Consider the following 22,020-nt stretch of genomic DNA (forward strand, 5'->3'; position numbering starts at 1 on the left):
ATGTACAGAATAAATATGGGATTAGAAAGTATCATTTAGTTTTTGAATAACTTATAGTTTAAAGTGGGAATTATTTATATTGTTATTTTTGTTTTTAATTTCTTTTTTTTTTGAAAATTTTCTTGTATTTGAGTTAAAGTATTTTATGGATTTGGTTATTGGTATAGTTGGATTAGCTTAGTTAAAATTTGTTTGCTTATTTGTAACCCTGTAATCAGCTCTGGGAAGTAAGGGGGGGTTAGGGAAGGGAGGGAGGGATATAGTAAAAAGGAAAATTTGTATAAAACTTTTCAATAAAAAAAAGTTTGGGTTTTTTTTCCTTCATGGATACTAACAAGGTTGAGAATTTTTTGAGAAAAAAAGATATAATAGGCATCTCAAAGAAGAAGACTTTATTCTATGAGGAAGTGTTCCAGGTTAATCTATAACTTTTAATAAAACAACTTTGGGACTCCTTTTCCATGGACATTAACAAGGCTGAGAATTTCTTGAAGAAAGGAGATTTGATAAACACTCCTGAGAAGAAAAATACTTTATTTTATGAAGATAAGCTGGAGGGAGTGACTTAAATTTAATGACTTAATTAGTTGTGATGGATTTTATAAATTTGATATATGTATTGAAAGAAAGTTCTAAGGTAGTTTTGTATTTATAGAAGAAAAAGATTTTACTCCATTAAGACAAGTTGGGAGGAGTGATTTAAACAATGAGTCCATTGGAATTAGGATGGATTTTCATCAGTTTGATATTTATAATTGAAAGAAAACCTTAATCTAAAGTTTGAAAAGGTATTTTTCCTTTATATATAAAATGCTTAAATAATTCCTAAAGTCTGTAAAATATTTTTGAAAATATTCTGAAAAAATCTATGTTAAAAGAAGTTAAAAAAAAGGATATACAAAAAGAAGAAAAAATATTCTATGTGGGTAACTTGGAAGGAATGATCTAAATTTAATCAGTTACTTGGAATTAGTTGGAATTTTATTGGTTTGAAAGTGAACTTTAAAGTATGTATGCTAAGAGGAAGTTAAAAAAGATGTATTAGAACGTTTTAATTTTAGAAATTTTTTAAAGAAAAGCTTAGCGTTTTAAAATGGATGAAAAAATATTTTTCCCTTTAAGGTTAAAGAACCTGAAAGAATACAGTGAATTTTGTTAATATAAATGGTGATAGTTTATAAAGATTATTAAGTGCAAATAGAAATACGTATTATTTCAACAGCAAGGAAGATAAAGCAGTAATGGTTAAATTAATCTATTCAAAGAAGAGAATATATTTTTGTTTTTTATTTGGATATCACTTCTGGATTTTGTGTTTGGGAAGAAAAAAATGAAACTTTGACGTTGGTTTTGCTAATTAAATAGATTTGTTGTTATGGAAATGGCTAGTTACACACTAATGTGTAAAAGAAAAAGTTGAGGTTGTAATGTTGTTACCTTGTACTGTGCTAAAAAGAGTCAGAAGTCAATGCCTTTTTCTTTCTTCCCTTGTACCTCATATTTTCTTCCCCCTTTCTTTTTTCTTCCCTTAATTTCCTATTTTTATTTGTCTTTGTATTTTATATATTGATAAAACAACAACATCTGTGACCAACCATAATAAAATCTGCCTATCCCAGGTCCTTGGGAAGGACTCAAGTGGTGGATGAAAATGCCAAACACCTGTCTGACTGTATGACCAACATAATAATCTAACTATAAAGTGATGTCTTGGCTCATAACACATCACATTTAACTGTAATTGAAAAAAAAACTGTGAATAATCAATGTGGCAATACTAGAGGAAATCTAGTAGAAAATCTGTATTGGAAAAATGTCCATTTGTCAATTACACTGCTTGGATCTGCACATATACAGGTAGTCCTTGAGTTACGAGTGTAATGGAGCCTGCCCATTGCATTCATAACTCGAAAACTTGTAGAGCAGCGGTTCTCAACCTGTGGGTCGTGACCCCATTTGAGGTCGAACAACCATTTCACGGGGGTTGCCCAACAACGCAGTCCGCCATTTTCCCCCTTTTCCTTAGCTGTGCTACTCCCTCTTATTCTATTGGCTTTTGAAAGCCAATAGAATAGACTCTATTCAAGAGACTCTATTCTATTGGCATTCAAAAGCCAATAGAATAGACTCTCTTGAATAGAGTCTAATTCTATTGGCTTTCAAAAGCCAATAGGAATTGTCCAGGCTGTCTCTGTCCTGCTGAGCCCGCCAAAAGTCCCAGTCTGCAAACGGTGCTGCAAGTTGTCTGCAACTAAGGCGAGCTTTCTGGATGTTTCCACCACTCCCTGCTGAGCAACTACTAAATGTAAGTAAAAGAGGGCCAGGGGTGGGAGGTGGGAGGCCGGCAGGCACAGGGAAGGTTGCTGGCGCGCGTGGGACCCGGCGGGTGCCTTACCTCCCTTGGGCTGGGCCAGCTGGTGGCCCATTCGGTGGTCGCCCTGCGCCCACGCTGCCGCACCTAGGCTAGCCTGCCACCGCACTGAATCTGTGGTGGCCAAGGTAAGGCTAGCAGGGCAGCAGCGGGCACAGGGAGTGTTGCTGGCGCGCGTGAGGCCCGGCAGGTACCTTACCTCCCTTGGGCTGGGCCAGCTGGTGGCTCAGCCGGTGGTCAGCCTGTGCTATTGCTGCCGTTTGCCAGTTACGCCTCGGCCGGCACAGGGGGCGGCACCACACATGTGCAATGCTCTCGGGCCAAGGCGGTTGCTGGGCGATGCCCTGCGTGCACCCTCAGCCTGCCCAGCGTGCACTCCAGCCACAGGAGAGGCGGAGCGTGCGCGCCTCCTCCTGCCCCGCCCGCAGGGAAATACAGGTAGTCCTTGACTTACAACCACATGGTTGGGGGTTGTGGCATTAGGAAGGTTGAGAACCACTGTTGTAGAGTGAATCTCATACTTTGAACAAGATCACTCCCTTGCTCATTAAGATGCACAGGGCTCGTTAAGTGCACACGAGGTATCTTGGGGTGGGGAAGGCTACAGGGGGGGGCTAGTGATGGAATAGGCGGCCAAGGCCTCCCCGACCCTTAAGATACCTCATGCTTCCCCCTCTCTTCCTGCTGAGCCAGACTCACCTTGAAAAGATCCATCTCCTCTCTGCCGTGGTTTCTGCCTTTGAGGGAGAGGAGAGTCGATGGAAGCTCCTAGGTGTCCGTAATATCGCATGAGTTCAGGCACCGATCCTCTTTTGCAGAGAATGGGAACCTGAACTCTTGTAGTGTTTGCTCCCACCAACTCCTTTCCGCCACTGCCAGAACAATTTTCACCAGGACGGAGACTGTGGGGAAACTGGAAGCTCCGTCTGCATGCAAAGGCACACTTAGAAACAGAGCGCCTTACTCTGTGGCTCCATTTTTGCCAAAAAAGCCATTTCTCAAGCTCTTTCCTAGTGAAAAAAAGCCTCTGGAGGGAGCGCGCTCACTCTGGATGCTTGTTTTTGCAGGATTTCTCTCAATAACAGTGTGGTGTCCTCACTCCGGATACTTGTTTTCGCCAGGAAGGAGCTTGAGAAATGGCTTTTTCTGTCGAAAACAAAGCCACAGAGCAAGGCGCTCTCACTCTGGAGGCTTCTTTCGCAAGACTGCTCTCAATAAGGCCCAGGCACACTCGCTCCAGAGGCTTGTTTTCCCAGGATTGCACTCAATAAGGCCAACTCGCTCCGGAGGCTTGTTTTCATAGGATTGCTCTCAATAAGGCCGGAGGTGCAGAGCAGGATTGCTCTCAAGAAAAAGCAGGTGCGCCAGCCTTATTGAGAACAATCCTGCTCTGTGCCTCCATTTTCTTTCACTCAGAGCAGAGAAGAGAAACTCAAGCCACTGCCACTCAATGAGTGAGGAGGAGGAGAAGAGTGGTGAGGAATTGTGCCAGCTGGCTGGCCAGGCAAGGACTAGATCGGGCAGGGTGGCTGGCTGCCTGGGGAGGGGGATCATGGTTGCTCAAGTGGTTGCCGCTGCTTGCCAGCTTGGATGCGGGTGCAAGGGACCCAGCCCCGCAAGGCCTCCCCACTCAGTTGAAGGTTGAAGTTTATTCCTGCCCTCAAACTAAGGCTGACGCACATGAACGAGCAGCACACCTGGGCCACAGAAGGCATTGGTTCCTGCGCCTGGCCAACTCCGATTCCACGCTTTGCCCCATAAGCATGCAAACAAAGCAAACACTCCTCCCCCCCCCCAGAGAATGGAAGCTTCCGGGGGCCATGATCTCTTGCAGAGAATTGTGTTTGAACCTGCGCGATATTACAGCACACAGGAGCTTCCATTGTCAATGCAGAAAGCTCTCCTTTCCCTCAAAGAGAAAGAAACTGCTGTACAGAAGAGACAGATTTGCAAGTGAGTCCGGTATGGCAGGAAGGGAGGGGGAAGCAGTTGTAGGGAGCAGGGAGAGGAATAGGTGAATATTGCCGAGCCTCTGTGGTCAGTCGCTCGTAAAGGCGAACAACTGCTGTGGTACTGCAATAGTTGTAATTTTGGAATTTGCTCATAAACACTAGGGGGTGCTGATCACGTAACTTCGAATGAGCGTAAGTGAATGCTTGTAACTTAGGAATTACCTTTACTCCACTGATGTGTGTGAAGGCTACACCAACATAGCTATGATTTCACATTATTGTGCATGTAATAATAATAATCTAACCATCATTATAACTTGGTTAGAAAGAAGAAAATCCACTTAGTAGTACATGTGAATGCTTTTATCTATCATGCATTATATATGTGACTAGTCCATTTACTTAAGCTGAGTGCTCTATGCTGATTTTAGCTTTTATTTGAGTCTTGGCAGTGATATAGTTGATTGATTAGTTATGGGTAGGTCTCGTTAATGGACAGTTGTTTCCTGAGGGACAGACTTTTAAGCACATGCAACAGCTGTATGTTTTATGTTAAGATTGTTTCCTACATCTTTGGCTTCTCCAAACTGTATCCGCAAATCCAGGATTTGATAACTGTCTCCAACCAATAAATACCAAGATGCTGGTATTTGAGAAAAGAGTGTTATCTTACCTGAACGCTTTTTCTCAGCAGGATGGTGTAGAATCCACTGATTGGGTAATTTAATCCCTCCTGCTCAGACTAAGACAAAAAAACTTTGCCACGCCTCCTTCTGGGTGTGACTTTCCCCAGTTTTGTCGAGGCGAAGCATCCAGACGCAAGGCTCCAAACAAAAATAAAAGACACATGCCTAGACTAACGCTAACAGGGTGGGTGTGGATTCTACACCATCCTGCTGAGAAAAAGCATTCAGGTAAGACAACACTCTTTTCTCCAACAGGATGGATGTAGAATCCACTGATTGGGACATACCAAAGCCGCTCATGTCCCTATAGGGAGGGAAGTCTAGGCTTGCATCCCCTGAGAACTAACTATTTGCTGTAGGACTCGCCTACCAAAGACAGCCTCCGCCAATATGGAGCAATTAAGATTAGCTCTGCCTGTTATTGGAGAAGCTTGCGAATAGTTGCTTGTAGTAACGGAAGAGGAGGGAAGGCATAAAGTACGCCCTCCGGCCATCTGATCCGGAGGGTGTCCGTTCCCTCCACCCCCCTTGTCGGGAACCTGGAAAAGAACCTGGGAAGCTGTGTATTGTTCGGGGAGACGAAGAGATCTAAGATGGGATGTCTGAATCTGTTCGATATTTCCCTGAACAGGTCTGAGTCCAGTTTCCACTCTGAGTGATCCACTGTGGCCCTGCTCAGGGAGTCTGCCTGTTGATTTGCCTCCCCCGAGATGTGTTCCACTCTGATGGAGCTCAGAGTGGACTCTTCCCAAAGGCCTATGGCCAGGGCTTCCTGCATGAGTGGCCATGAGTGGGTCCCCCCTTGTTTGTTTACGTGAGCCTTGGCTGCAATGTTGTCTGTCAGGATCAACACGTGTTTCCCTGACACAAGGGGGGAGAACCTTTGGAGGGCCAGGTGGATGGCCCTGAGCTCCAGCCAATTTATGTTGTGAGCCAGGTCTGACCTGGACCACTGATCCTGGGCTAATTGGCTCTGAAATATGTGCCCCCCAACCGAACAGACTGGCGTCTGTGGTCAGAGTGATCCTGGGTGGTTCCTTGAAAGGGTGCCTTTGTTCAAGGCGGATGAGGTCCACCATAGGAGGGAGGACAGGGTGTGATGGGGGAACCTGACTTTCCTGTTGGAGGCACTGATGTTGCATCTCTGAAAAGGAAGGAGGAACCATTGGAGGTTCCTGGAGTGGAGCCTGGCCCACGGAACGATGCCCATGCAAAAGACCATCTTCCCCAGGAGTTGTGATAGTTGTACCAGTGGTACCCTCTTTTCCCTTCGGATCTGCTGGGCCAGCTTTCGAATGCTGACCTGGCGCTCCTGGGAGAGATATACCTTGCATAGGCTCGAATCTATCAGTGCTCCCAGGTGGAGCAGACGTCTTGTGGGTGTAGTATGACTCTTTTTGAAGTTCCCGGAGAACCCGTGATCCTGAAGTGTTTGGATTGTGATTGCCAGGTCCGACTGGCCTGATCTGAAGGATTTGGACTGTATCAGTATGTCGTCCAGGTAGCACTGAATGCGCATGGGCCTCATCCTTAGATGAGCCGCCAGCACAGCCAAGATCTTTGTGAAGACCTTCGGGGCTGAGGACAGACCGAAAGGGAGGGCCCGATACTGGTAGTGCCTGTGCACGTAACAGAACCGCAGGAACCTGCGGCGTTCCTGGAGTATCGGAATGTGTAGGTAAGCCTCTGTCAGGTCGATGGAGGAAAGGAAATCCCCCTTCCTGATGCTTGCCAAGATGGACTTTAAGGTCTGCATCTTGAACCTCCTGTAAGTTAGGAAGTAATTTAGACCCTTTAGGTCCAGTATGGCCCTCCAACCACCTGAGGCTTTGGGAACTACGAACAGGATGGAGTAGAACCCCACTCCGATCTGGTCCTGAGGGACCCTTTCTATGGCTCTGATCTCTAATAAGTGAGTGATGGCTGTCGTGACTAGTTGTGTTTTTGATGTATTGTTTGAAACCAGGCACTGTATGAAATGATCTGGGGGAGAAGATCGAAACTCTAAGGAAAGACCCTTTCTTATGGTCTCTCTGACCCAAGCGTCCGTGGTTGTGCCCTCCCAGATGTCGTAAAACAGTGCCAGTCGACCCCCAATGGGGTAGACCTCCTTGGCGTCACTTGGACTGCCTGTAGGGACGACTGCCTGAGCCCCTGAAGGGGCGCTTGGTCTGGGACTGACCCCTGGCTCCACTAATCTGGCGGTCCTGTTGCCGATCCTGTCTGGAAGAATAGGATCGTGAGCCTCTGGGCCAATCCCAGGACTGCCCTGCCTGAAAGGACTGCCTCCACTCCCAGGAACCACTGGGACGGAATGATGGCCTACGATAATCCTGTTGAGGCCGTCTATCTGATTTTTTAGAGGGATGGGCCATCACCTTGGCTTGTCCTTGCCCTCAATAATATGAGGCTCTAGGACCGGGCCGAAAAGGTGGGTGCCACTGTATTTGGATGTTGCTAGGCACCACTTTGCCTTTAAATCAGTGCGCCATTGCTTTAACCAGAGTAGCCTACAGGACTCCACTGAGGCAGCAATAGATCTGGCTGAACATCTGGCCGAGTGCAAGGATGCATCCACAATATATTCGGATGCTGCCACGACTTTCCCTATTGATTGGTGCGCTCTGACCTGATCTGGCGGAAAGAGCACCTGGAGTTCCTGCAACCACATTATCGCCGAACGTGAAAAAAGGAGGATGAGGTTGCCGCCCTTAAGGCCCAAGCCGAAGATTGGTGAGTCTACACAAGGAGAACTCAAACTTTTTGTCCTCTGCCTTCAAGAATTCAGTCATGTCCCTAGGAATGGCGGTATTGGAGAACAGAGATGTCAGTGGAGCGTCCACAGTCAGAACTTCTAGAAGAGAAGCAAAGGAAGAAGAGATATTGTAAAGTTTCTTGTCCAAACTGCTCGGGGAAGGAGTGGTAGCTAGGGAATCCCACTGCTTTTCCACCGTAGTCCTGAAGACTAATGGACACGGGATCTGTGGGTCCTCCTTAAACTTTTCCACAAACAGGGGGTTGGCCTCCTGGTTGGTTGAGGAGGGTGGTGTCTCCTCCTGGGCCAAGGTAAATTTTACCATGGCGATGGGCTTTAGGAGGAGAGACCGAAAAATGGACGGATCAAAGAGACCCAAAGAGGTCATCTGCTCAGGTGTTGGGTCCTCATCCTCAGACAAGGGAGTGTCTGCTACCCCGTTCCATTGATCCCTCCTCCCCTAATTGCGAGGAGGTCTCTGAAACATCAGAACTGGGTCTAGTGTCATGTTCCACCTGAGGTGGGGGAATAGATGTGGGAGGGGAAGGATGTGACTGCACCTGGCTACTCCCAGTGGATGACATAAACTGCTTGAATGTGTGGTGCATAAAAGCCTGAAATTGACTCTGGGACCACATTTCCCCTTGGTCCCTGGAGCTGGCCCCAACCTCCGTAGAGGCACGCCTGCTCTCAAGTGTTTGATGTGACAATGAAGGAGAGGAGCGAGGAGGACCAACCTGCTCAGTTTCCCCCTGAGGAGACCAAGGCCTTGGGGTATCCTGTGAGGATTCAAATTGAGGTTCTGACAAAGGAGTGTCCAGTGGGCGGGGAAAACTATTTCAGTCCCACTGGACCTGAGCCTTTGTGCCTTGGAGAATTCTCTCTCCAGTGCTAAGTGTCTCCTTGAGGCCTCTCGCTCGGCTGTTTTGCAGGTATCTTTAGAAGACAAATGTTTGGTTTTAGCTTTTTTCTTCCCCCCCCACGTCCAATTCCTCTGATCTGCGCTTTGTTTGTGTGTGGGGGGGGACACTGGTCTGAGTTGCCTGGGGTGAGGAACTGTCTGCCATTACAGTCTAGGTATTCCTGTACCGTTGTACCTAGAAATGGGGGGGAGACCAACACGCAAATCAAACAGTCAGAGATGGAAAAACGATCCTCGCTCTGAACAGATAGCAATGGCAAGAGCAGCCAGACAGAATTCTAATACTACCTGCACAGGCCCTGTGACTAAAGGTCACTGACTAACAGAAAAGCAGGTGGTTGGAAAAATATCTCTTCACTCTTCTTTCCTAGGTCTTGAGACCAGATATTTGCACCTTTGACTGCTTGAATGCAGACAAGCCCAACTCCTGGTTTCACCACACCTGCTGTGGCTATCAATGAATATCTTCCCCCCTGAACGGGTCTGCTCACAACCAAGGCACTCAGGCAATAACAATCAATAATTCACTCATACAATGACAATGCAGTGAATCAAGTAGGCCTTCAAAATGGCGTCCGCCACATGAGCTGTTCAAAATAGTGGCCGCGCTATGACCATGCAGTCAAAATGGCAGCCGCAAGTATTTTAAGGCCTCAGGATAAGCAAACAGGGGAATTCTTGGGATCTTTTAAGGATCGCTTGCTTGCAGCAAGGAACGAAACAAACAGCCTAAGTATTAATTCCCCCCGGTCCCCAAGCACTTGCAGTTCATGCCGCAGCCTCTGCTGCGATCCGAATGAGGCTGTAATCAGTCAAAAGCCTCCCCCGAGGCCACAATGCAAACGAAGCACTCAGGAGGTCTCACCGCCGAAAGACCGATCTCCGCTTCACAGCTGAACAGTGGGATCGTAAAAAGCAACTTGAGATCGCCGGAATGGGAGCCCCCAATCCACGATGCTTGCAGCCTCTTCCTTCGGAGCCCCAAAGGGCTGCAGGGGAGCAAGGACAGAGTCCTTATCCCCCCCCACGCAATCTCAATCGAGTGTTGGAATTTGTATGTATAAGCTGAATTATGTCCAATTGTGCTCCAAGTAAATTTAAAGCTAGCCAATTTTTCTGAATGAATCCAAAAAGCGAATCTGGCCTAGCTAAGGAGCCTTCAATAAAGTGTCTTGCTGAGCTCGAGACTAAGACAAAACTGGGGAAAGTCACACCCAGAAGGAGGCGTGGCAAAGTTTTTTTGTCTTAGTCTGAGCAGGAGGGATTAAATTACCCAATCAGTGGATTCTACATCCATCCTGTTGGAGAAAAAAAAATGCTCTCCTGGAAAGTATATCCATATGTAAAGGTCCATATTTTAGTCTGATTACCCATTTTCATTTTGGTAACTTCATACAAGTACAGTTACAGCAACATTCATTTACCAGGATAGAGGACTTAATTTACTAAGTCCATCTATAAATAAACACATTAAAACCAGAAGCTATGATCTCAAACTCTTTTTAAGTTTCTGAGACCTGGTTCAAATATTTTGTTAAATCAAAAATGTGCTTTATGTAGTTCCGGTTTGCCATATTGTATAAATCTAGTCATCGTACTTTATTAAACATAGCTTATACTTTATTTACTATGTTGTATAAATCCAATAAACCAAGAGTTAGTAAAATATGCACATCTAGCAAAAAGGAAATGAGATTAGTCTGTCTAGCCTTGGATCGCGCAATAATATTAAAACTACAACCTTTGTTTCTGTCCTTCATTCCCCCTCAAAGAAATATGAACAAAAGAAAAACATTCCTTTTCCTTGTACATGCTGTAGGACTCAACAACTGAAGGCAAAATGTGCAAGAAGCCATTCACATGGTCTTTGTCTGCAACTCTTTTAAACAGTCAGGCCTTCTCCAATGGTCATGAAGATGCCCTCCACAACTGCCATGCAATTCTGGAAAAGGATGCATTTGGTTTAAGGAGTAGCACATAGGTATTTTGTTTGCAACCTAGCACAGGCCAAAGTACCTTTTCCCTTTCAAATTCAAAGCATTGCGTAACTTAATGTTGATGGCTTCCTCTGGGTTCCTTTTGGAAGAATATTTGCTACATCTCTTCCCCACAGTAAAAACACAATCAGACAAAACATGATAGATTTCCTTCCTTGGAGCATAATGACAGCAAGAACACTACTGAAATGTAATCAACAAATGAGGTCAGCAAGGCAAGGAGTCATGCCTGCAAACAAAACAATGCAGTTCATGACAATACCAGTTAAGGCAGGGATCCCCAACCCCAGTCTGTGGACTGGTATCAATCTGCGGCATGCCAGCAACCGGGCCACACAAACAAGCAAAGCCCCATCTACAGGATGTAGGCAGCATACAAAACCACACCCTCTCCAGTCAGCGGAAAAACCTCTCTCCGTGTAACCAGTCCCTGATATCCAAAAGATTGGGGACCTCTGAGTTAAGGGACCAAAGAGGTTCCAATGGAATGCTAAAGAAGCACAATGCTTTCAGGGCACTTTCTACTGCAATTATTATTTGCTTAACTCCTTGTGATTCACTTCTAAATCTACTAGTGAATCTAAATATGAATCTACTTCTATTGCAGTTTCTGCAGCAAGAAACTACAGCCTTACAACTGTTTTTTCTATGATTTCAGTGTGTTTCTCCCTCAACTCTGTATCAAGTGTACTGCTAGCACCACTGTCAGATACTGATAGATTGCATTATGAAAATAAAAGCAGCTACATCCTTTGAGCTCAGGGGTAACAAAGGCTAACTGTGACAAAGCAATGAAATAATTTAAGCCAGTGTGCACAAACAAAAATATACACACAACTGCATCTTTGGTTCACTCAACTCCTATTCTGTACTGTCATTAAATCGTTTGGTTTGATTGGGCGAGACCTGGCTTAAAAACAGCAACTGTGAGAGGGACCTTGTTGTCCTAGTGGATGATCACTTAACTATGAGCCAGCAGTGTGCAGCAGCAAATAAAAAAACTAATACAATCCTGGGTTGTATAAACAGAAGCATAGAATCAAGATCACGCGAAATATTAGTATCATTTTATAAAACCCTAGTAAGACCACACCTGGAATACTGCAACCAATTTTGGTCACCATATCACAAAAAAGATGTTGAGAGTTTGGAAAAAATTGAAAGAAGAGCAACTAAGATGATCAAAGGCCTGGAGACTAAAACATAAGAAGAACAGCTACGGGACTTGGGTTTGGCTAGTCTAAAGAAAAGAAGAAATAGGGGAGACATGATAGCAGTATTCCAGTATTTGAGGGGCTGCCACAAGGCAGAGGGGGCAAGGTTGTTCACCAAAGCACCAGAGGGAAGAACGAGAAACAATGGTTGGAAACTGATCAAAAAGATAAGCCACCTGGAATTAAGGAGAAACTTCCTGACAGTGATGACAATCAACCAGTAGAACAGTTTACCCCCAGAAATTGTGGGTGCTCCATCACTAGAGATTTTTAAGAAGAGACTAGACATTCACCTGTCTGAGATGTATATATTCTCCTGCTTGAGCAGGGGGCTGGACTAGAAGACCTCCAAGGTCCCTTCCAGCTCTATTCTATTCTATTTTTCACAACATTCTTTTTTCAAGAGTCATGGCTTTGAACTGCAACAACCAGATTTGCTGCAAGAATTTAGTAGAAGTGAATCACAAGGAGTTAATAAAATAATAACTGCAGAAGATTTTGTTTTTGAAAAAAAATCATGGTCTAAAATAAATTTTATTTCCACTCCTGCTTCCACCCAGAAGCATTTGTAAAAAATAAACTTCTACTTACTGCCAGGTCTTAAACAACTCTGCTTAATGGGCAATACAAAATGCTAATGAAGACCTTTCTATTATCCTAAATTATATATCATCATTTGTGCCTTGGCCATCTCTCTAGACTAGAACAATGCATTGTATTTTGGTCTGCCCTTCATAACTACTCAGAAGTCACATCTGGTAGAATATGTAGTGGACCAAGCCTTTAAGAGTGCCTCTCAATTTGCCCAAATATAAACACTATTGCAAGAGCCTCACTTGATGTCAATTAATTTCTGGGCATAATTCAAGCTGTTATTGTCTCTTTTAATTCTAAAATTCTAGAACACTTTAACTTCTTCATTTCCTATTACTTTGTCTACTTTGTAAGCCCACCAGTTCTTGCTTGCAGGGAAATGGTGTTTCTTGCATATATTCCAGTGCACCATTTTTGCCATGAAGTTGTTTGTAACCAGTCTGTGCAATCTTCTTGCCACAGCTAACTAAATGGTCAGCTTCTTTGCAAAGACATCATTTGTTGTTTGTTGCTGTCTTCTAAATACTGGTTTTATATGCATTTGTAGTTATTGCTTAGTTTGTGCAGCCAGAATTTGCTCCTCTTGTCCCTTTCTTCAACTTTCCTTCTATTAGCCATTGCCAGGTCTTGTTATCTACTTTGCCTGTTAGTTTTTTATGTCCTGCCTATGTAATACTTTGCCTTTCTATGTGCCTTTTCTATTCTTTATTTGGTCTTTCTTATAGGCCAGTTTGATCTCTTTGGTATTTAGTAAGCTTTCATGGTATACTAGCTTTAGTGCATCGTCTTCATTGTCCTTCAGATATTTTTAATGTCTTTTCTTCTTCTTTAATTGCCTGATGTACTTACAACATTCTAGGCCAACCTATGCTCCTTGGTAAACAGACTGTCAATATCACCACATGGAAGAAAGGCCATGATTCATTGCCGTTATTTTTGTGGCCTTGCTATGCAGGGCTTTCAGTTTTGCTTAAGTATAGTCCACTATTCCAGTTATATATCTAATACCTGGAATTTCCCAGTTATTGATACTATTTTCTCCACTGAATTTAGACTTTAAGAGCTTCTTCGCTCTTCTTTTGTATTCATTGCTAAACTTCTTCTTGACTTCAGCTTGATGTTGTCAATCTGAAGGATGCCCAGGTGTTTATAATGATCTTCATCTAGACTCTTGATGTTATTGCCATAGGGCATCTTGATTCCTTCAGTTTTCATTATTTTTCCCGTTGATGTTAAAGATGGCACATTTGTCCAGTCCAAACTCCACTGCACTATCATTATTGCTACCATTGAGCTGGTGCTTATATTTAATATCATAGTATTGGCATCTTTTAATACTTGTGTTAGCTGTTTTTGGAGGAGGTATAACATGTTTCAATGCGACAATTTTATTCTGTTGGGTTTTTTTGTGGTATTCTAGAGATGATCAGTTATTATTTGTTTCAATTCTTCTTGCTGTCCAGCTAGAGGACTTTATGCTTTCTGGTTTGTTGAATAGTAATGCTGGCTTCCTCTGCTATTGATTCCCCCTGGTTTACTTCTACTGTCTGAACTATTTCTAGCAAAGTTTCAATTTCTCTGCTGTAGGTAGATCTTTGTAGTTCTTCCAATTCTATCTGTGAATACTTCATTTTATATTATAAATCAATACTGATCTGCTAGTCTTTATTCTGTTATTTCTGATTATGGATGTTGTTCTTTCCAGAACTTCCAATTCTTTTCAGATATCCTCTTCTCACTGGATTTTGTAATAGCAAATAATTACTTTTCTTTGTCATTATAATTATTGGTAATCTGGTTTGTGTTATAACGTTTATTGTTTTCACTCTATTTTGTGCTATTTATAGGCTGCATGTGGAGTATTTTGGCAACTGAACAGCATATAAACTGCAATAAATAAAATCAACTTCTTATGCAATTCAAAAACATGATGACAAAACCCTATTAACAAGACAGAATGAAATCAGCCTAGCCTGGACCAAGAAAGATCAGCAACCATAGAATGCTGAATGTTAGAGGGCAAAATCAAGTTCACGGTGAAGAAATGGAATAGAATACCAGGACTGAGGCCATGTCTGAATGACTAGCTGAGACTCCTCAACAAAAACATCTTAGTTGGTAAAAGTTCATACTGTGAGAAAGTTGATGTTCAACACGGAACCAAGAAACAGTCTTTTCATATAAATTGACACACCATATGACAGAAAGTTTTCCCATGCAAGGAAATCCCACTGAGATGCCTGTACAGGGGCATACCTAGATCCTTGTACAGGTCCTATCAATAATCTATGCCTCATATCTATTCAAATCATACAGGCCACCTGAATTGGCCATTTTCACTTTCTTTCAAATGCTAACCAGAGCCCAGACAAGTTCAGCTAGGTTCTGCCATCTACTGAAACGTGCATCAGATACTCAGTTGCTAAGAAGATGGAAGAGGCAGCTTTGTCAACATCTGAATTAGCCTTCTGTTAAGAAAGGGGCAAAAAAGAACAGTTCTGATTAATCTGAAAAACTTTCTGGATTATTTCATTCATGATACAAAATTTCCAGATTTTAATTTTTAATTTAAAAAAAAACTTTAAATATTACATCACATAACTGTTACATAAATTTGATGTCATTTAATAAGGCATGTTTAAAAATAAAATAGACTCTTCCCATCCCAAGTTAGGCCATTGAATCAAAGAATGCTTGAAGGAAAACCATAAGTAGCTCTGTAGGTTAAAAAGAGCAGCAGGCTCAATTATGGTAGTGAAAAGAAATTCCTCGGCTTAATGTGAATTCAGGAGTGCTTTATTCTCTAACCCTAAGAGCACAGCTTAACTCTAAACAACTATTCTTTATTGGAATCTAGTTGTTAAATCATGTGGTCCGAGGGAGGAACGGAGGGAGGGAGGGAGGGAGGAACGGAGGGAGGGAGGGAGGGAGGGAGGGAGGGAGGAAGGAAGGAAGGAAGGAAGGAAGGAAGGAAGGAAGGAAGGAAGGAAGGAAGGAAGGAAGGAAGGAAGGAAGATCATCTCCTGTATTAAGGAACTTATTTGTGTGGGGAAAATAGAGGTAGTGGGAAGAAAGAAACAAGTCCTTCAGCATTAGTACTAAAATAACAAGCCATTTCTCAATTTCAGATTTCCATTGTGTAATACAAAAATCATTCAGCTTCCTATTCTTCACAATGCCCCCTAAAAGTCAACCTAAAAATGTTAATCATTAGATCTGGAAATTATAAAGCAATTAGTGATGATAATAAGAAATTATCATCGTTCACTTTTACTTTATACTTCCAAGGGGTACCTTGATTAAACAGCAAGGAGCTTAATAGTTTTATATCACATTAGCCAGCACTAAAATATTTCCTTTGAAACCTGGCCATGAAGTTGCATTCATCTGATCTAATAATGCATCCATTTTTGGCAAAGGCTTATACAAATTAAAGCAGATTCCCGAGTTTCAGACTTTCTCTAACAAAAAGTGCTGAACATTCCATGATGTACTCCATTTGCTAAAAAGAAAAAAAAATGGTAAAAATATCCAGCATATTACATGCTATTTACCCTGTAAATTAGAAAGATTGATACAAAATTTGAAATCACAAACAATAATCCTTTGTACATTGTCTATTATCCTTTCAGCCCAAGACTCCAATATTATTCTGTGCTTACTTTACCAATCTAGCTGTTAATCCTGAATGATGCCAATTTGTATGTCTTATATGATTCGATTTGCTAGCTCAAGTATTCTCTCAGACATTGACCCAATTAGATAGAGAAAGAATGGGAACAGCCCTGCTGTTTCAAGAATAGAAGAAAATTCTGCAAGGTAATAATTGTATTGCCAGCATTCTCATGGAGTCGGTGGTCAGCACAGGCTCATCTGCCAACTATATTTTGTTTTGTTTTTACTGCAAGAACATCTAAAAGGAATACTGCAGTAAAAGGAAATGCAAAAAAAAATAGCTTTGAAAGATTTCACACTTTAGACATGCATGATTGGGGTACATCAATCCTTGCAATAAAATTGGTTCATCCCAAATGCACATTCCACTAATAATATAAGCACACTACACTGCTTTCATCAGACAAGCCAATGGAAATATGTCCAGTAGTGAACCTTCCACTGAAAGCTATAGGGTATGTGACAAAGAATCTTGCCACTTTTTAAACTCTAACAAATGTAAACAATCATGATATTAGAACACAGATTTGAACTTGGATCCCGTTTATGCATCAATCAGTGTCTTCGTGAATGTAGTGTTACTTACATCCTTTGAAAAGTTTAGAATTGTTTCTGAAGGGTCTCTCATAGAAATTGTTAATGGTCCATAATGTTGTTGGATCAACTATTTCCAGAGCATTAAATTATGGAATTATGTAAAAATGAAGTATGATATATAATTTACAAGTCACATGTTTTACTTCAGATCCAATGAAACAGTGACTTATCCAACAAGAAGCTAGATCTCCACATCTTAACTAGCAGAAGTGTACTAGATATACCTTCACCCTGAGAAGAAACAGCTATCAATACAATACCAAGGGGAACACTTCATGCCACTATGCTGCAGCCACCATTCAAAAAACAGTTGTCTGCATAGTATCTGCTACAATGCCTCTGATGTAACAAGATTCCACTGCAAGAGCAATTCAAAGCATATATAAACACTCATTATGTCAAGAGTCCGAAGAACAAATATTTCTTCCGTTGGTCGCCAACACACAGTATTATATTTTCAGGAGATATCCATCCTTAATCCATTTTATGGTATCACTCAGCTATCAAACTAATGATGCAAAGCTTGTCTTTATTACAATACTTCAGTACAGTGCAGGCTGGATGACATTTCTAAGGCCATTTCTCCCCTAACAGCTTCACAGCATCCTCCAGCCATCACTGGTATAAAGCCTGTTCCTCATTGCTATTGTGTCACAACAATGGTTGGATGACTCTAGAAGTCATGGATATGACTGAAGTAGTATCAGTTCTGGCATCCATCAACTGGGAAGGCTTTTTTGTCTGTCCTACTCCACCCCTTTAGGAAGAATCCCTGCAAGCCTGCAAATATTCGAAGGCTGATGGCAGCCACACCTCACAGCCTCGCTAGACTTCAAGGGAACTGACTGCCAGCCACTCAAATCTAAAGAGGAATGTTTTGCTCTGCCTTTCCTAAGAAACCAAGAGGACCAGAAGGCTGCAAAGACCATCCTGCTTCCCGGTCTCCTATTAAATTTACCTGTCTCTCTGCCCTCTGATTCTTTGCATCCTTGCTTTTATCTCCGGGGAGAAAATCAGAGCTGAGAAAAAAGACCACCCTAACCCTATCACTATGTGGTTGATTGTGGGTTGGGGGGGGGACTGGGGGGGTCAGGTGTCTGGTGAGATTTAGTTTGACAGGAGAGTTTGTTTTGACTTTGCACCTCCGCCATTTTTATCGAGCTCCCCACTACCACGTCCTCGGACCCCAACGAATTCCCGTTGTCGCAGCCAAAATGGAGTTTGCCTGTCACTCCCACGCAGACCTGGCCCCTGCCCTGCCGAAATCTAACGGGAGCGTCAGGATCCAGGGAAGCTTGCCGTCCCCTTTAGCAAACGGAGAAATGCTCGGCTTGTAAAACCGACGCCGACGCCGAATCCCGAAGTGGCCAACTAGTTCGCTCTGGCTCCGGCGACCGCATCTTCAAATCCAAAAGCGAGAAAGTAACCCGGACGCTCCGCCAGGCTTTCTGAAAGCCGGATCCCGAAGTCCCTCCTGAGAGGGCAGGCTGGGCAAGCCGGCTTCAATTCCCAAGTCCAGGGGAGCGGCTGAAGGTCCGCGAGGAGCCTCAACGCTCGCCGGGGGACCAAGGGCAAACTTTACTAGCTCCGAGTCGCTGCCTTTGCCTCTCGCGGCGTTTCCCTGCCCCCCGACTCCAGCCCCACCGCGCCTCCAGCCCTTTACCTTTGGCGCGCCTTCACAGCCGCTCCGCCGGCGCGTCCTTGAGGCGGGACACGCCGCTCCCCATTTTCTTCTCCCCAGCACGCTGCGTGCTGGGCGGTCGGTCCGGATTCGTCCGCCGTGGCTGAGACTCAGCAGCGCAAGCACGTGCCCAGGCCCTTTCGGCTCTGGCGCCAGGAAACGGCTGGCATCGCCTCGCTTCGTCCCTCTGGCGGGGCTGCCCGGCTCTGCCACTCCGCCGCTCGGCACACGCGCGCAGCTTTTGGAGGAGGCGCCGCACGGCGCGGCAGCAGGCTGCCTGTGCGCTCCTCGCCGCCAAGCTGAGCTTCAGGCTCCTCTGGGGGCTGCCGGGGAAGGAGAAGAGAGCGCAAGGAAGGGTTGTAGCGACCCCCAGAGTCCGAGGAAAGGACTGCGTCTCGTTTTTTGCCCGCTTATTCGCGCTATCTATTGTCGACCTGCTTTTGCTGTCGAGAGATCAAAACGCAAGTTAGAACGTGATCTTCTCCAGGAACTCAGGTAACCGCCTGCTTTTCTATCTGAAACTAGAGGTATTTCCGCGGAATTCTTCGTCTGTCTTTCTACGGCAGATAGTAGTCATGTGCTTTCCATTGCCCAGGTACGCGGCAGACAGAAATTCAAGGTAAGAACGCCTGCAGAGATAAAGGAAGCGTCCCCCTCATTGAATGTATCTGCGCTCAGCGATTCAAGCCCATAAGAGATTTGTAACGAGAGGCGTTTCCTCCCATAAATACAAGGAAAGGGACTAATTTCTTCCTTAACTGATCGGTAAGGTATGGCACAGCTAATGGGAAAATCACATTTGAATTCCCAGGGTAGCCTAATGCCAGTGTTTAGCGTTAAATGTATTACCAGAATACCAGAATTATGTGCCCATTCTTATCAATAAGTGGGGGAAAGACTGAATTTCAAAGGGATGAAATTGAAGGAAAATTTCAATTTCCTTCATCTCTTCCCTTCCTTCCCATTCCCCTAAGCCAAAAGCTACATTTCCCCCATGTTCAATTTTCCTACAAACATTATGCCACTGTGGCTAAGACCAAAATCCCAACTAAATTATGCCTGAAATAAAATGTGGGCATAACCAACGCCATATATGCATATGAGTTTTGTTCATACAAACTTCTAAGCCAAGATTTTTTAAATGCATCTTTTGCTGAGCAAGCTACAGTGGTCTGCATTGCAGACATTACTAGAGCTGAATGAAGCATACAGAGAAATGTCTTGCAAAGTACGCTGCCATGATCAGAACATCCTTATCGAAGTATTGAGGCCATCTTAACAAACAGAAGGCTTGGCTGATTAACAGGCTTTCACATGTTTGTCATGTATGTTTTTCCATGACACACAAGATTACCACTAGGACTGCAGTAGTTATGCCTACATGTGCAAACCTGTGAAGGCCCTTGAAAAAAACATAGGCCTTTTGAAGAATGTAAATTTAAGGAGGACCACTTTGCAAAAGGCATGCACTTCTCATGCTTTGCAATGCCATACTCTAAAACTTAATGAGTTCGTATTCATGCTAAATCAGAACAAACTATATTAGTGAATAAATTCATTCAGAAACATATCCGTACAACTATTCCCTTCACATCCATTCATAAATAAACTCTCCGAAAAGTCACACATTCATGACACAAGGTCAGGTCATTTTACTTTTGCCTTGTCTCTCATATTTTTTCTTATCTTTCTTTTTTTAGATTTGGATTGTTTCTGTGCCCTTGGTTAATGCCAATGCACTAACTAGTATACACAGGGTCAGCTCTCTCAGATCCATTTTGGACCTTGGGAAACTCCAGAAAGACCAAGTTCAATCCAAAATGGACTTGCCCTGTCTGATCATGTCAGTTTTTTTCTACAGGCAAGATTAGCAGTTTACCTGATTATATAGTGTATTTAGGAGACATAGATAAACTCCAAGACAGAGAGGACTCTAAAGAGTTTGGCTGTGTCTTGAAAATTATTGCAGAATAGCTAGGATTCAGGGAGCTGTATATAGCCACAGGCTTTTAGTGGGATTACTACAGGTCTAATACAGAGCTGCATTTATAATTTCTTAAGAAAAAGTAAAGATTACCTTTATGAATTTAGAATTCTGTTTCTATACCAACCTCTTCTTAGGTTTTTTTTTAATACCTTAGGCTTCCAATTTATAAATAGCATTGTCAACAGATAAGTAGTATCTGCAAAATTTGCTTTTGAGTCCTTTCTTAAACCTAAGTTTGAACACCATCTCTGTAATGCAGCCTGCATCATATCTGATTAAGTCTTCCCCATCAGGTGTTTTGAAAAAAGGCTATTTTCTCTGATAAAATTAGCTATCTGGAGAGCCTTAAAAAACACCACCCCCTAGAGGAGAGATCCCCAACCTTTTGGGCACCAGGGACTGGTTCCGTGAGGAGAGGTTTTTCGCGGACCGGAGGGTGCATGGTTTTATATGATGCCTGCATCTCGCAGATGGGGCTTTGCTTGTTTGTGTGGCCTAGTTGCTGGCATGCCACAGACCAGGGATTGGGGACCCCTGCCCTCGAGTCAGACACAACTGAAGAGAGAAAACTTTTACCTTTACCTTTAAAAGATCTGGATATCTTCAAATAATTTTCCTTTTCTACAGCATAGTTTTTATATTAGATGGCTTTGAATAATTTTATGTTTCCTTAAATCTACAACTTTCTAATCTCTCACTTCATTCTTATCCTCCACAGAACCCCATTGTCATGCTGATCATGGGCAAAGTAGGCAGTGGTTCTTATTTCTTCACCCTTTTCAAACACCAGCTTAAAATAACAAGCCAGGTTTCAAAGACTGTACATTTTTAAGCCCTCTTTCTACCCAGAAAAGTCCTTCTGCTTACAAAACTTGTGGTGTTTTTTATAGCAGGTCAACAGATGGACGTGGGAATATAGGGGTGGGAGGAACCTACTAACTGTTGTTCTTTTTCTGCAGAGGGAGATTGTCTGTGCAGACATATATATTATCCTTGTTCACTTTTCTGAAGCCTTTTTCAAAGGTTTTCTTTCTCCCAAAGGCTATCTGAAGAGGCAAGCAATCCAAGTTACTCAGAAAGCAGAGAAGTAACCTGCAGAAGGAAGGTAAGGAATTTTATTTTGGGACAAATGAAGATTAAATTTCACTGAACAAAACCTAGGTTAAAAAGTTAGGAATCATTGATAGTAATTTTCAAATTCAAATGTTCATTTGATGATGGAACTGTCAAGTTGTAATGGGAAACATTTGTGTGGAAAAGTTTGATACCATCATGGCAGATACTATTCTTGTACTTTTTGCCATTCTTTCTCTTCTTTCTAATAGAAATGCTACTCTTTCATCCAGAATATAGTCATCTTCTATGCCTTTTGTTCATTCCTTCTCTTAGTGAAATGTTAGTCATTCTTTTTTACAACTCTTCCATTTTATGGAGAAAATTATTTTCATGTTGTGAAAAAAAGTGTGAAATGCTCAAGGAAATAATGCAGGATGCTGATAGCTAAATTTAATCTTTCATACCTAAATTTAATCTTTCATTTCAGTAAGCATCTCACCTGCAGCCTCTCATGTGATGTTGATGTTTTGAAA

At 43.1% G+C, this 22,020-nt stretch overlaps 1 protein-coding gene across 1 annotated transcript; it reads left to right on the plus strand.

Annotated features, from left to right (window-relative positions):
• Positions 1-16,674: 16,674 nt before the first annotated feature.
• On the plus strand, positions 16,675-21,581 carry LOC120316124. Its single transcript, XM_039361351.1, has 3 exons — positions 16,675-16,738; positions 18,402-18,939; positions 21,473-21,581. Exons 1-3 carry the CDS (start codon positions 16,675-16,677, stop codon positions 21,579-21,581), a joined length of 711 nt encoding a protein of 236 aa, XP_039217285.1.
• Positions 21,582-22,020: the final 439 nt, after the last annotated feature.

The sequence above is a fragment of the Crotalus tigris genome, unplaced genomic scaffold, assembly GCF_016545835.1.
Source record: "Crotalus tigris isolate CLP2741 ecotype Arizona unplaced genomic scaffold, ASM1654583v1 scf7180000019257.132365, whole genome shotgun sequence".
In the NCBI taxonomy this organism is placed as follows: domain Eukaryota; kingdom Metazoa; phylum Chordata; class Lepidosauria; order Squamata; family Viperidae; genus Crotalus; species Crotalus tigris.

What these genes read in the sequence shown, in the direction of transcription:
- LOC120316124 (XM_039361351.1), top strand. Translation starts at nt 16,675, where the DNA reads ATGATATTAGAACACAGATTTGAACTTGGATCCCGTTTATGCATCAAT. An exon ending in CAATCAGTGTCTTCGTGAAT is followed by an intron (nt 16,739 to 18,401) that starts GTAGTGTTACTT and finishes CCCCGACTCCAG; the next exon opens with CCCCACCGCGCCTCCAGCCC. An exon ending in GATCTTCTCCAGGAACTCAG is followed by an intron (nt 18,940 to 21,472) that starts GTAACCGCCTGC and finishes TTTCTCCCAAAG; the next exon opens with GCTATCTGAAGAGGCAAGCA.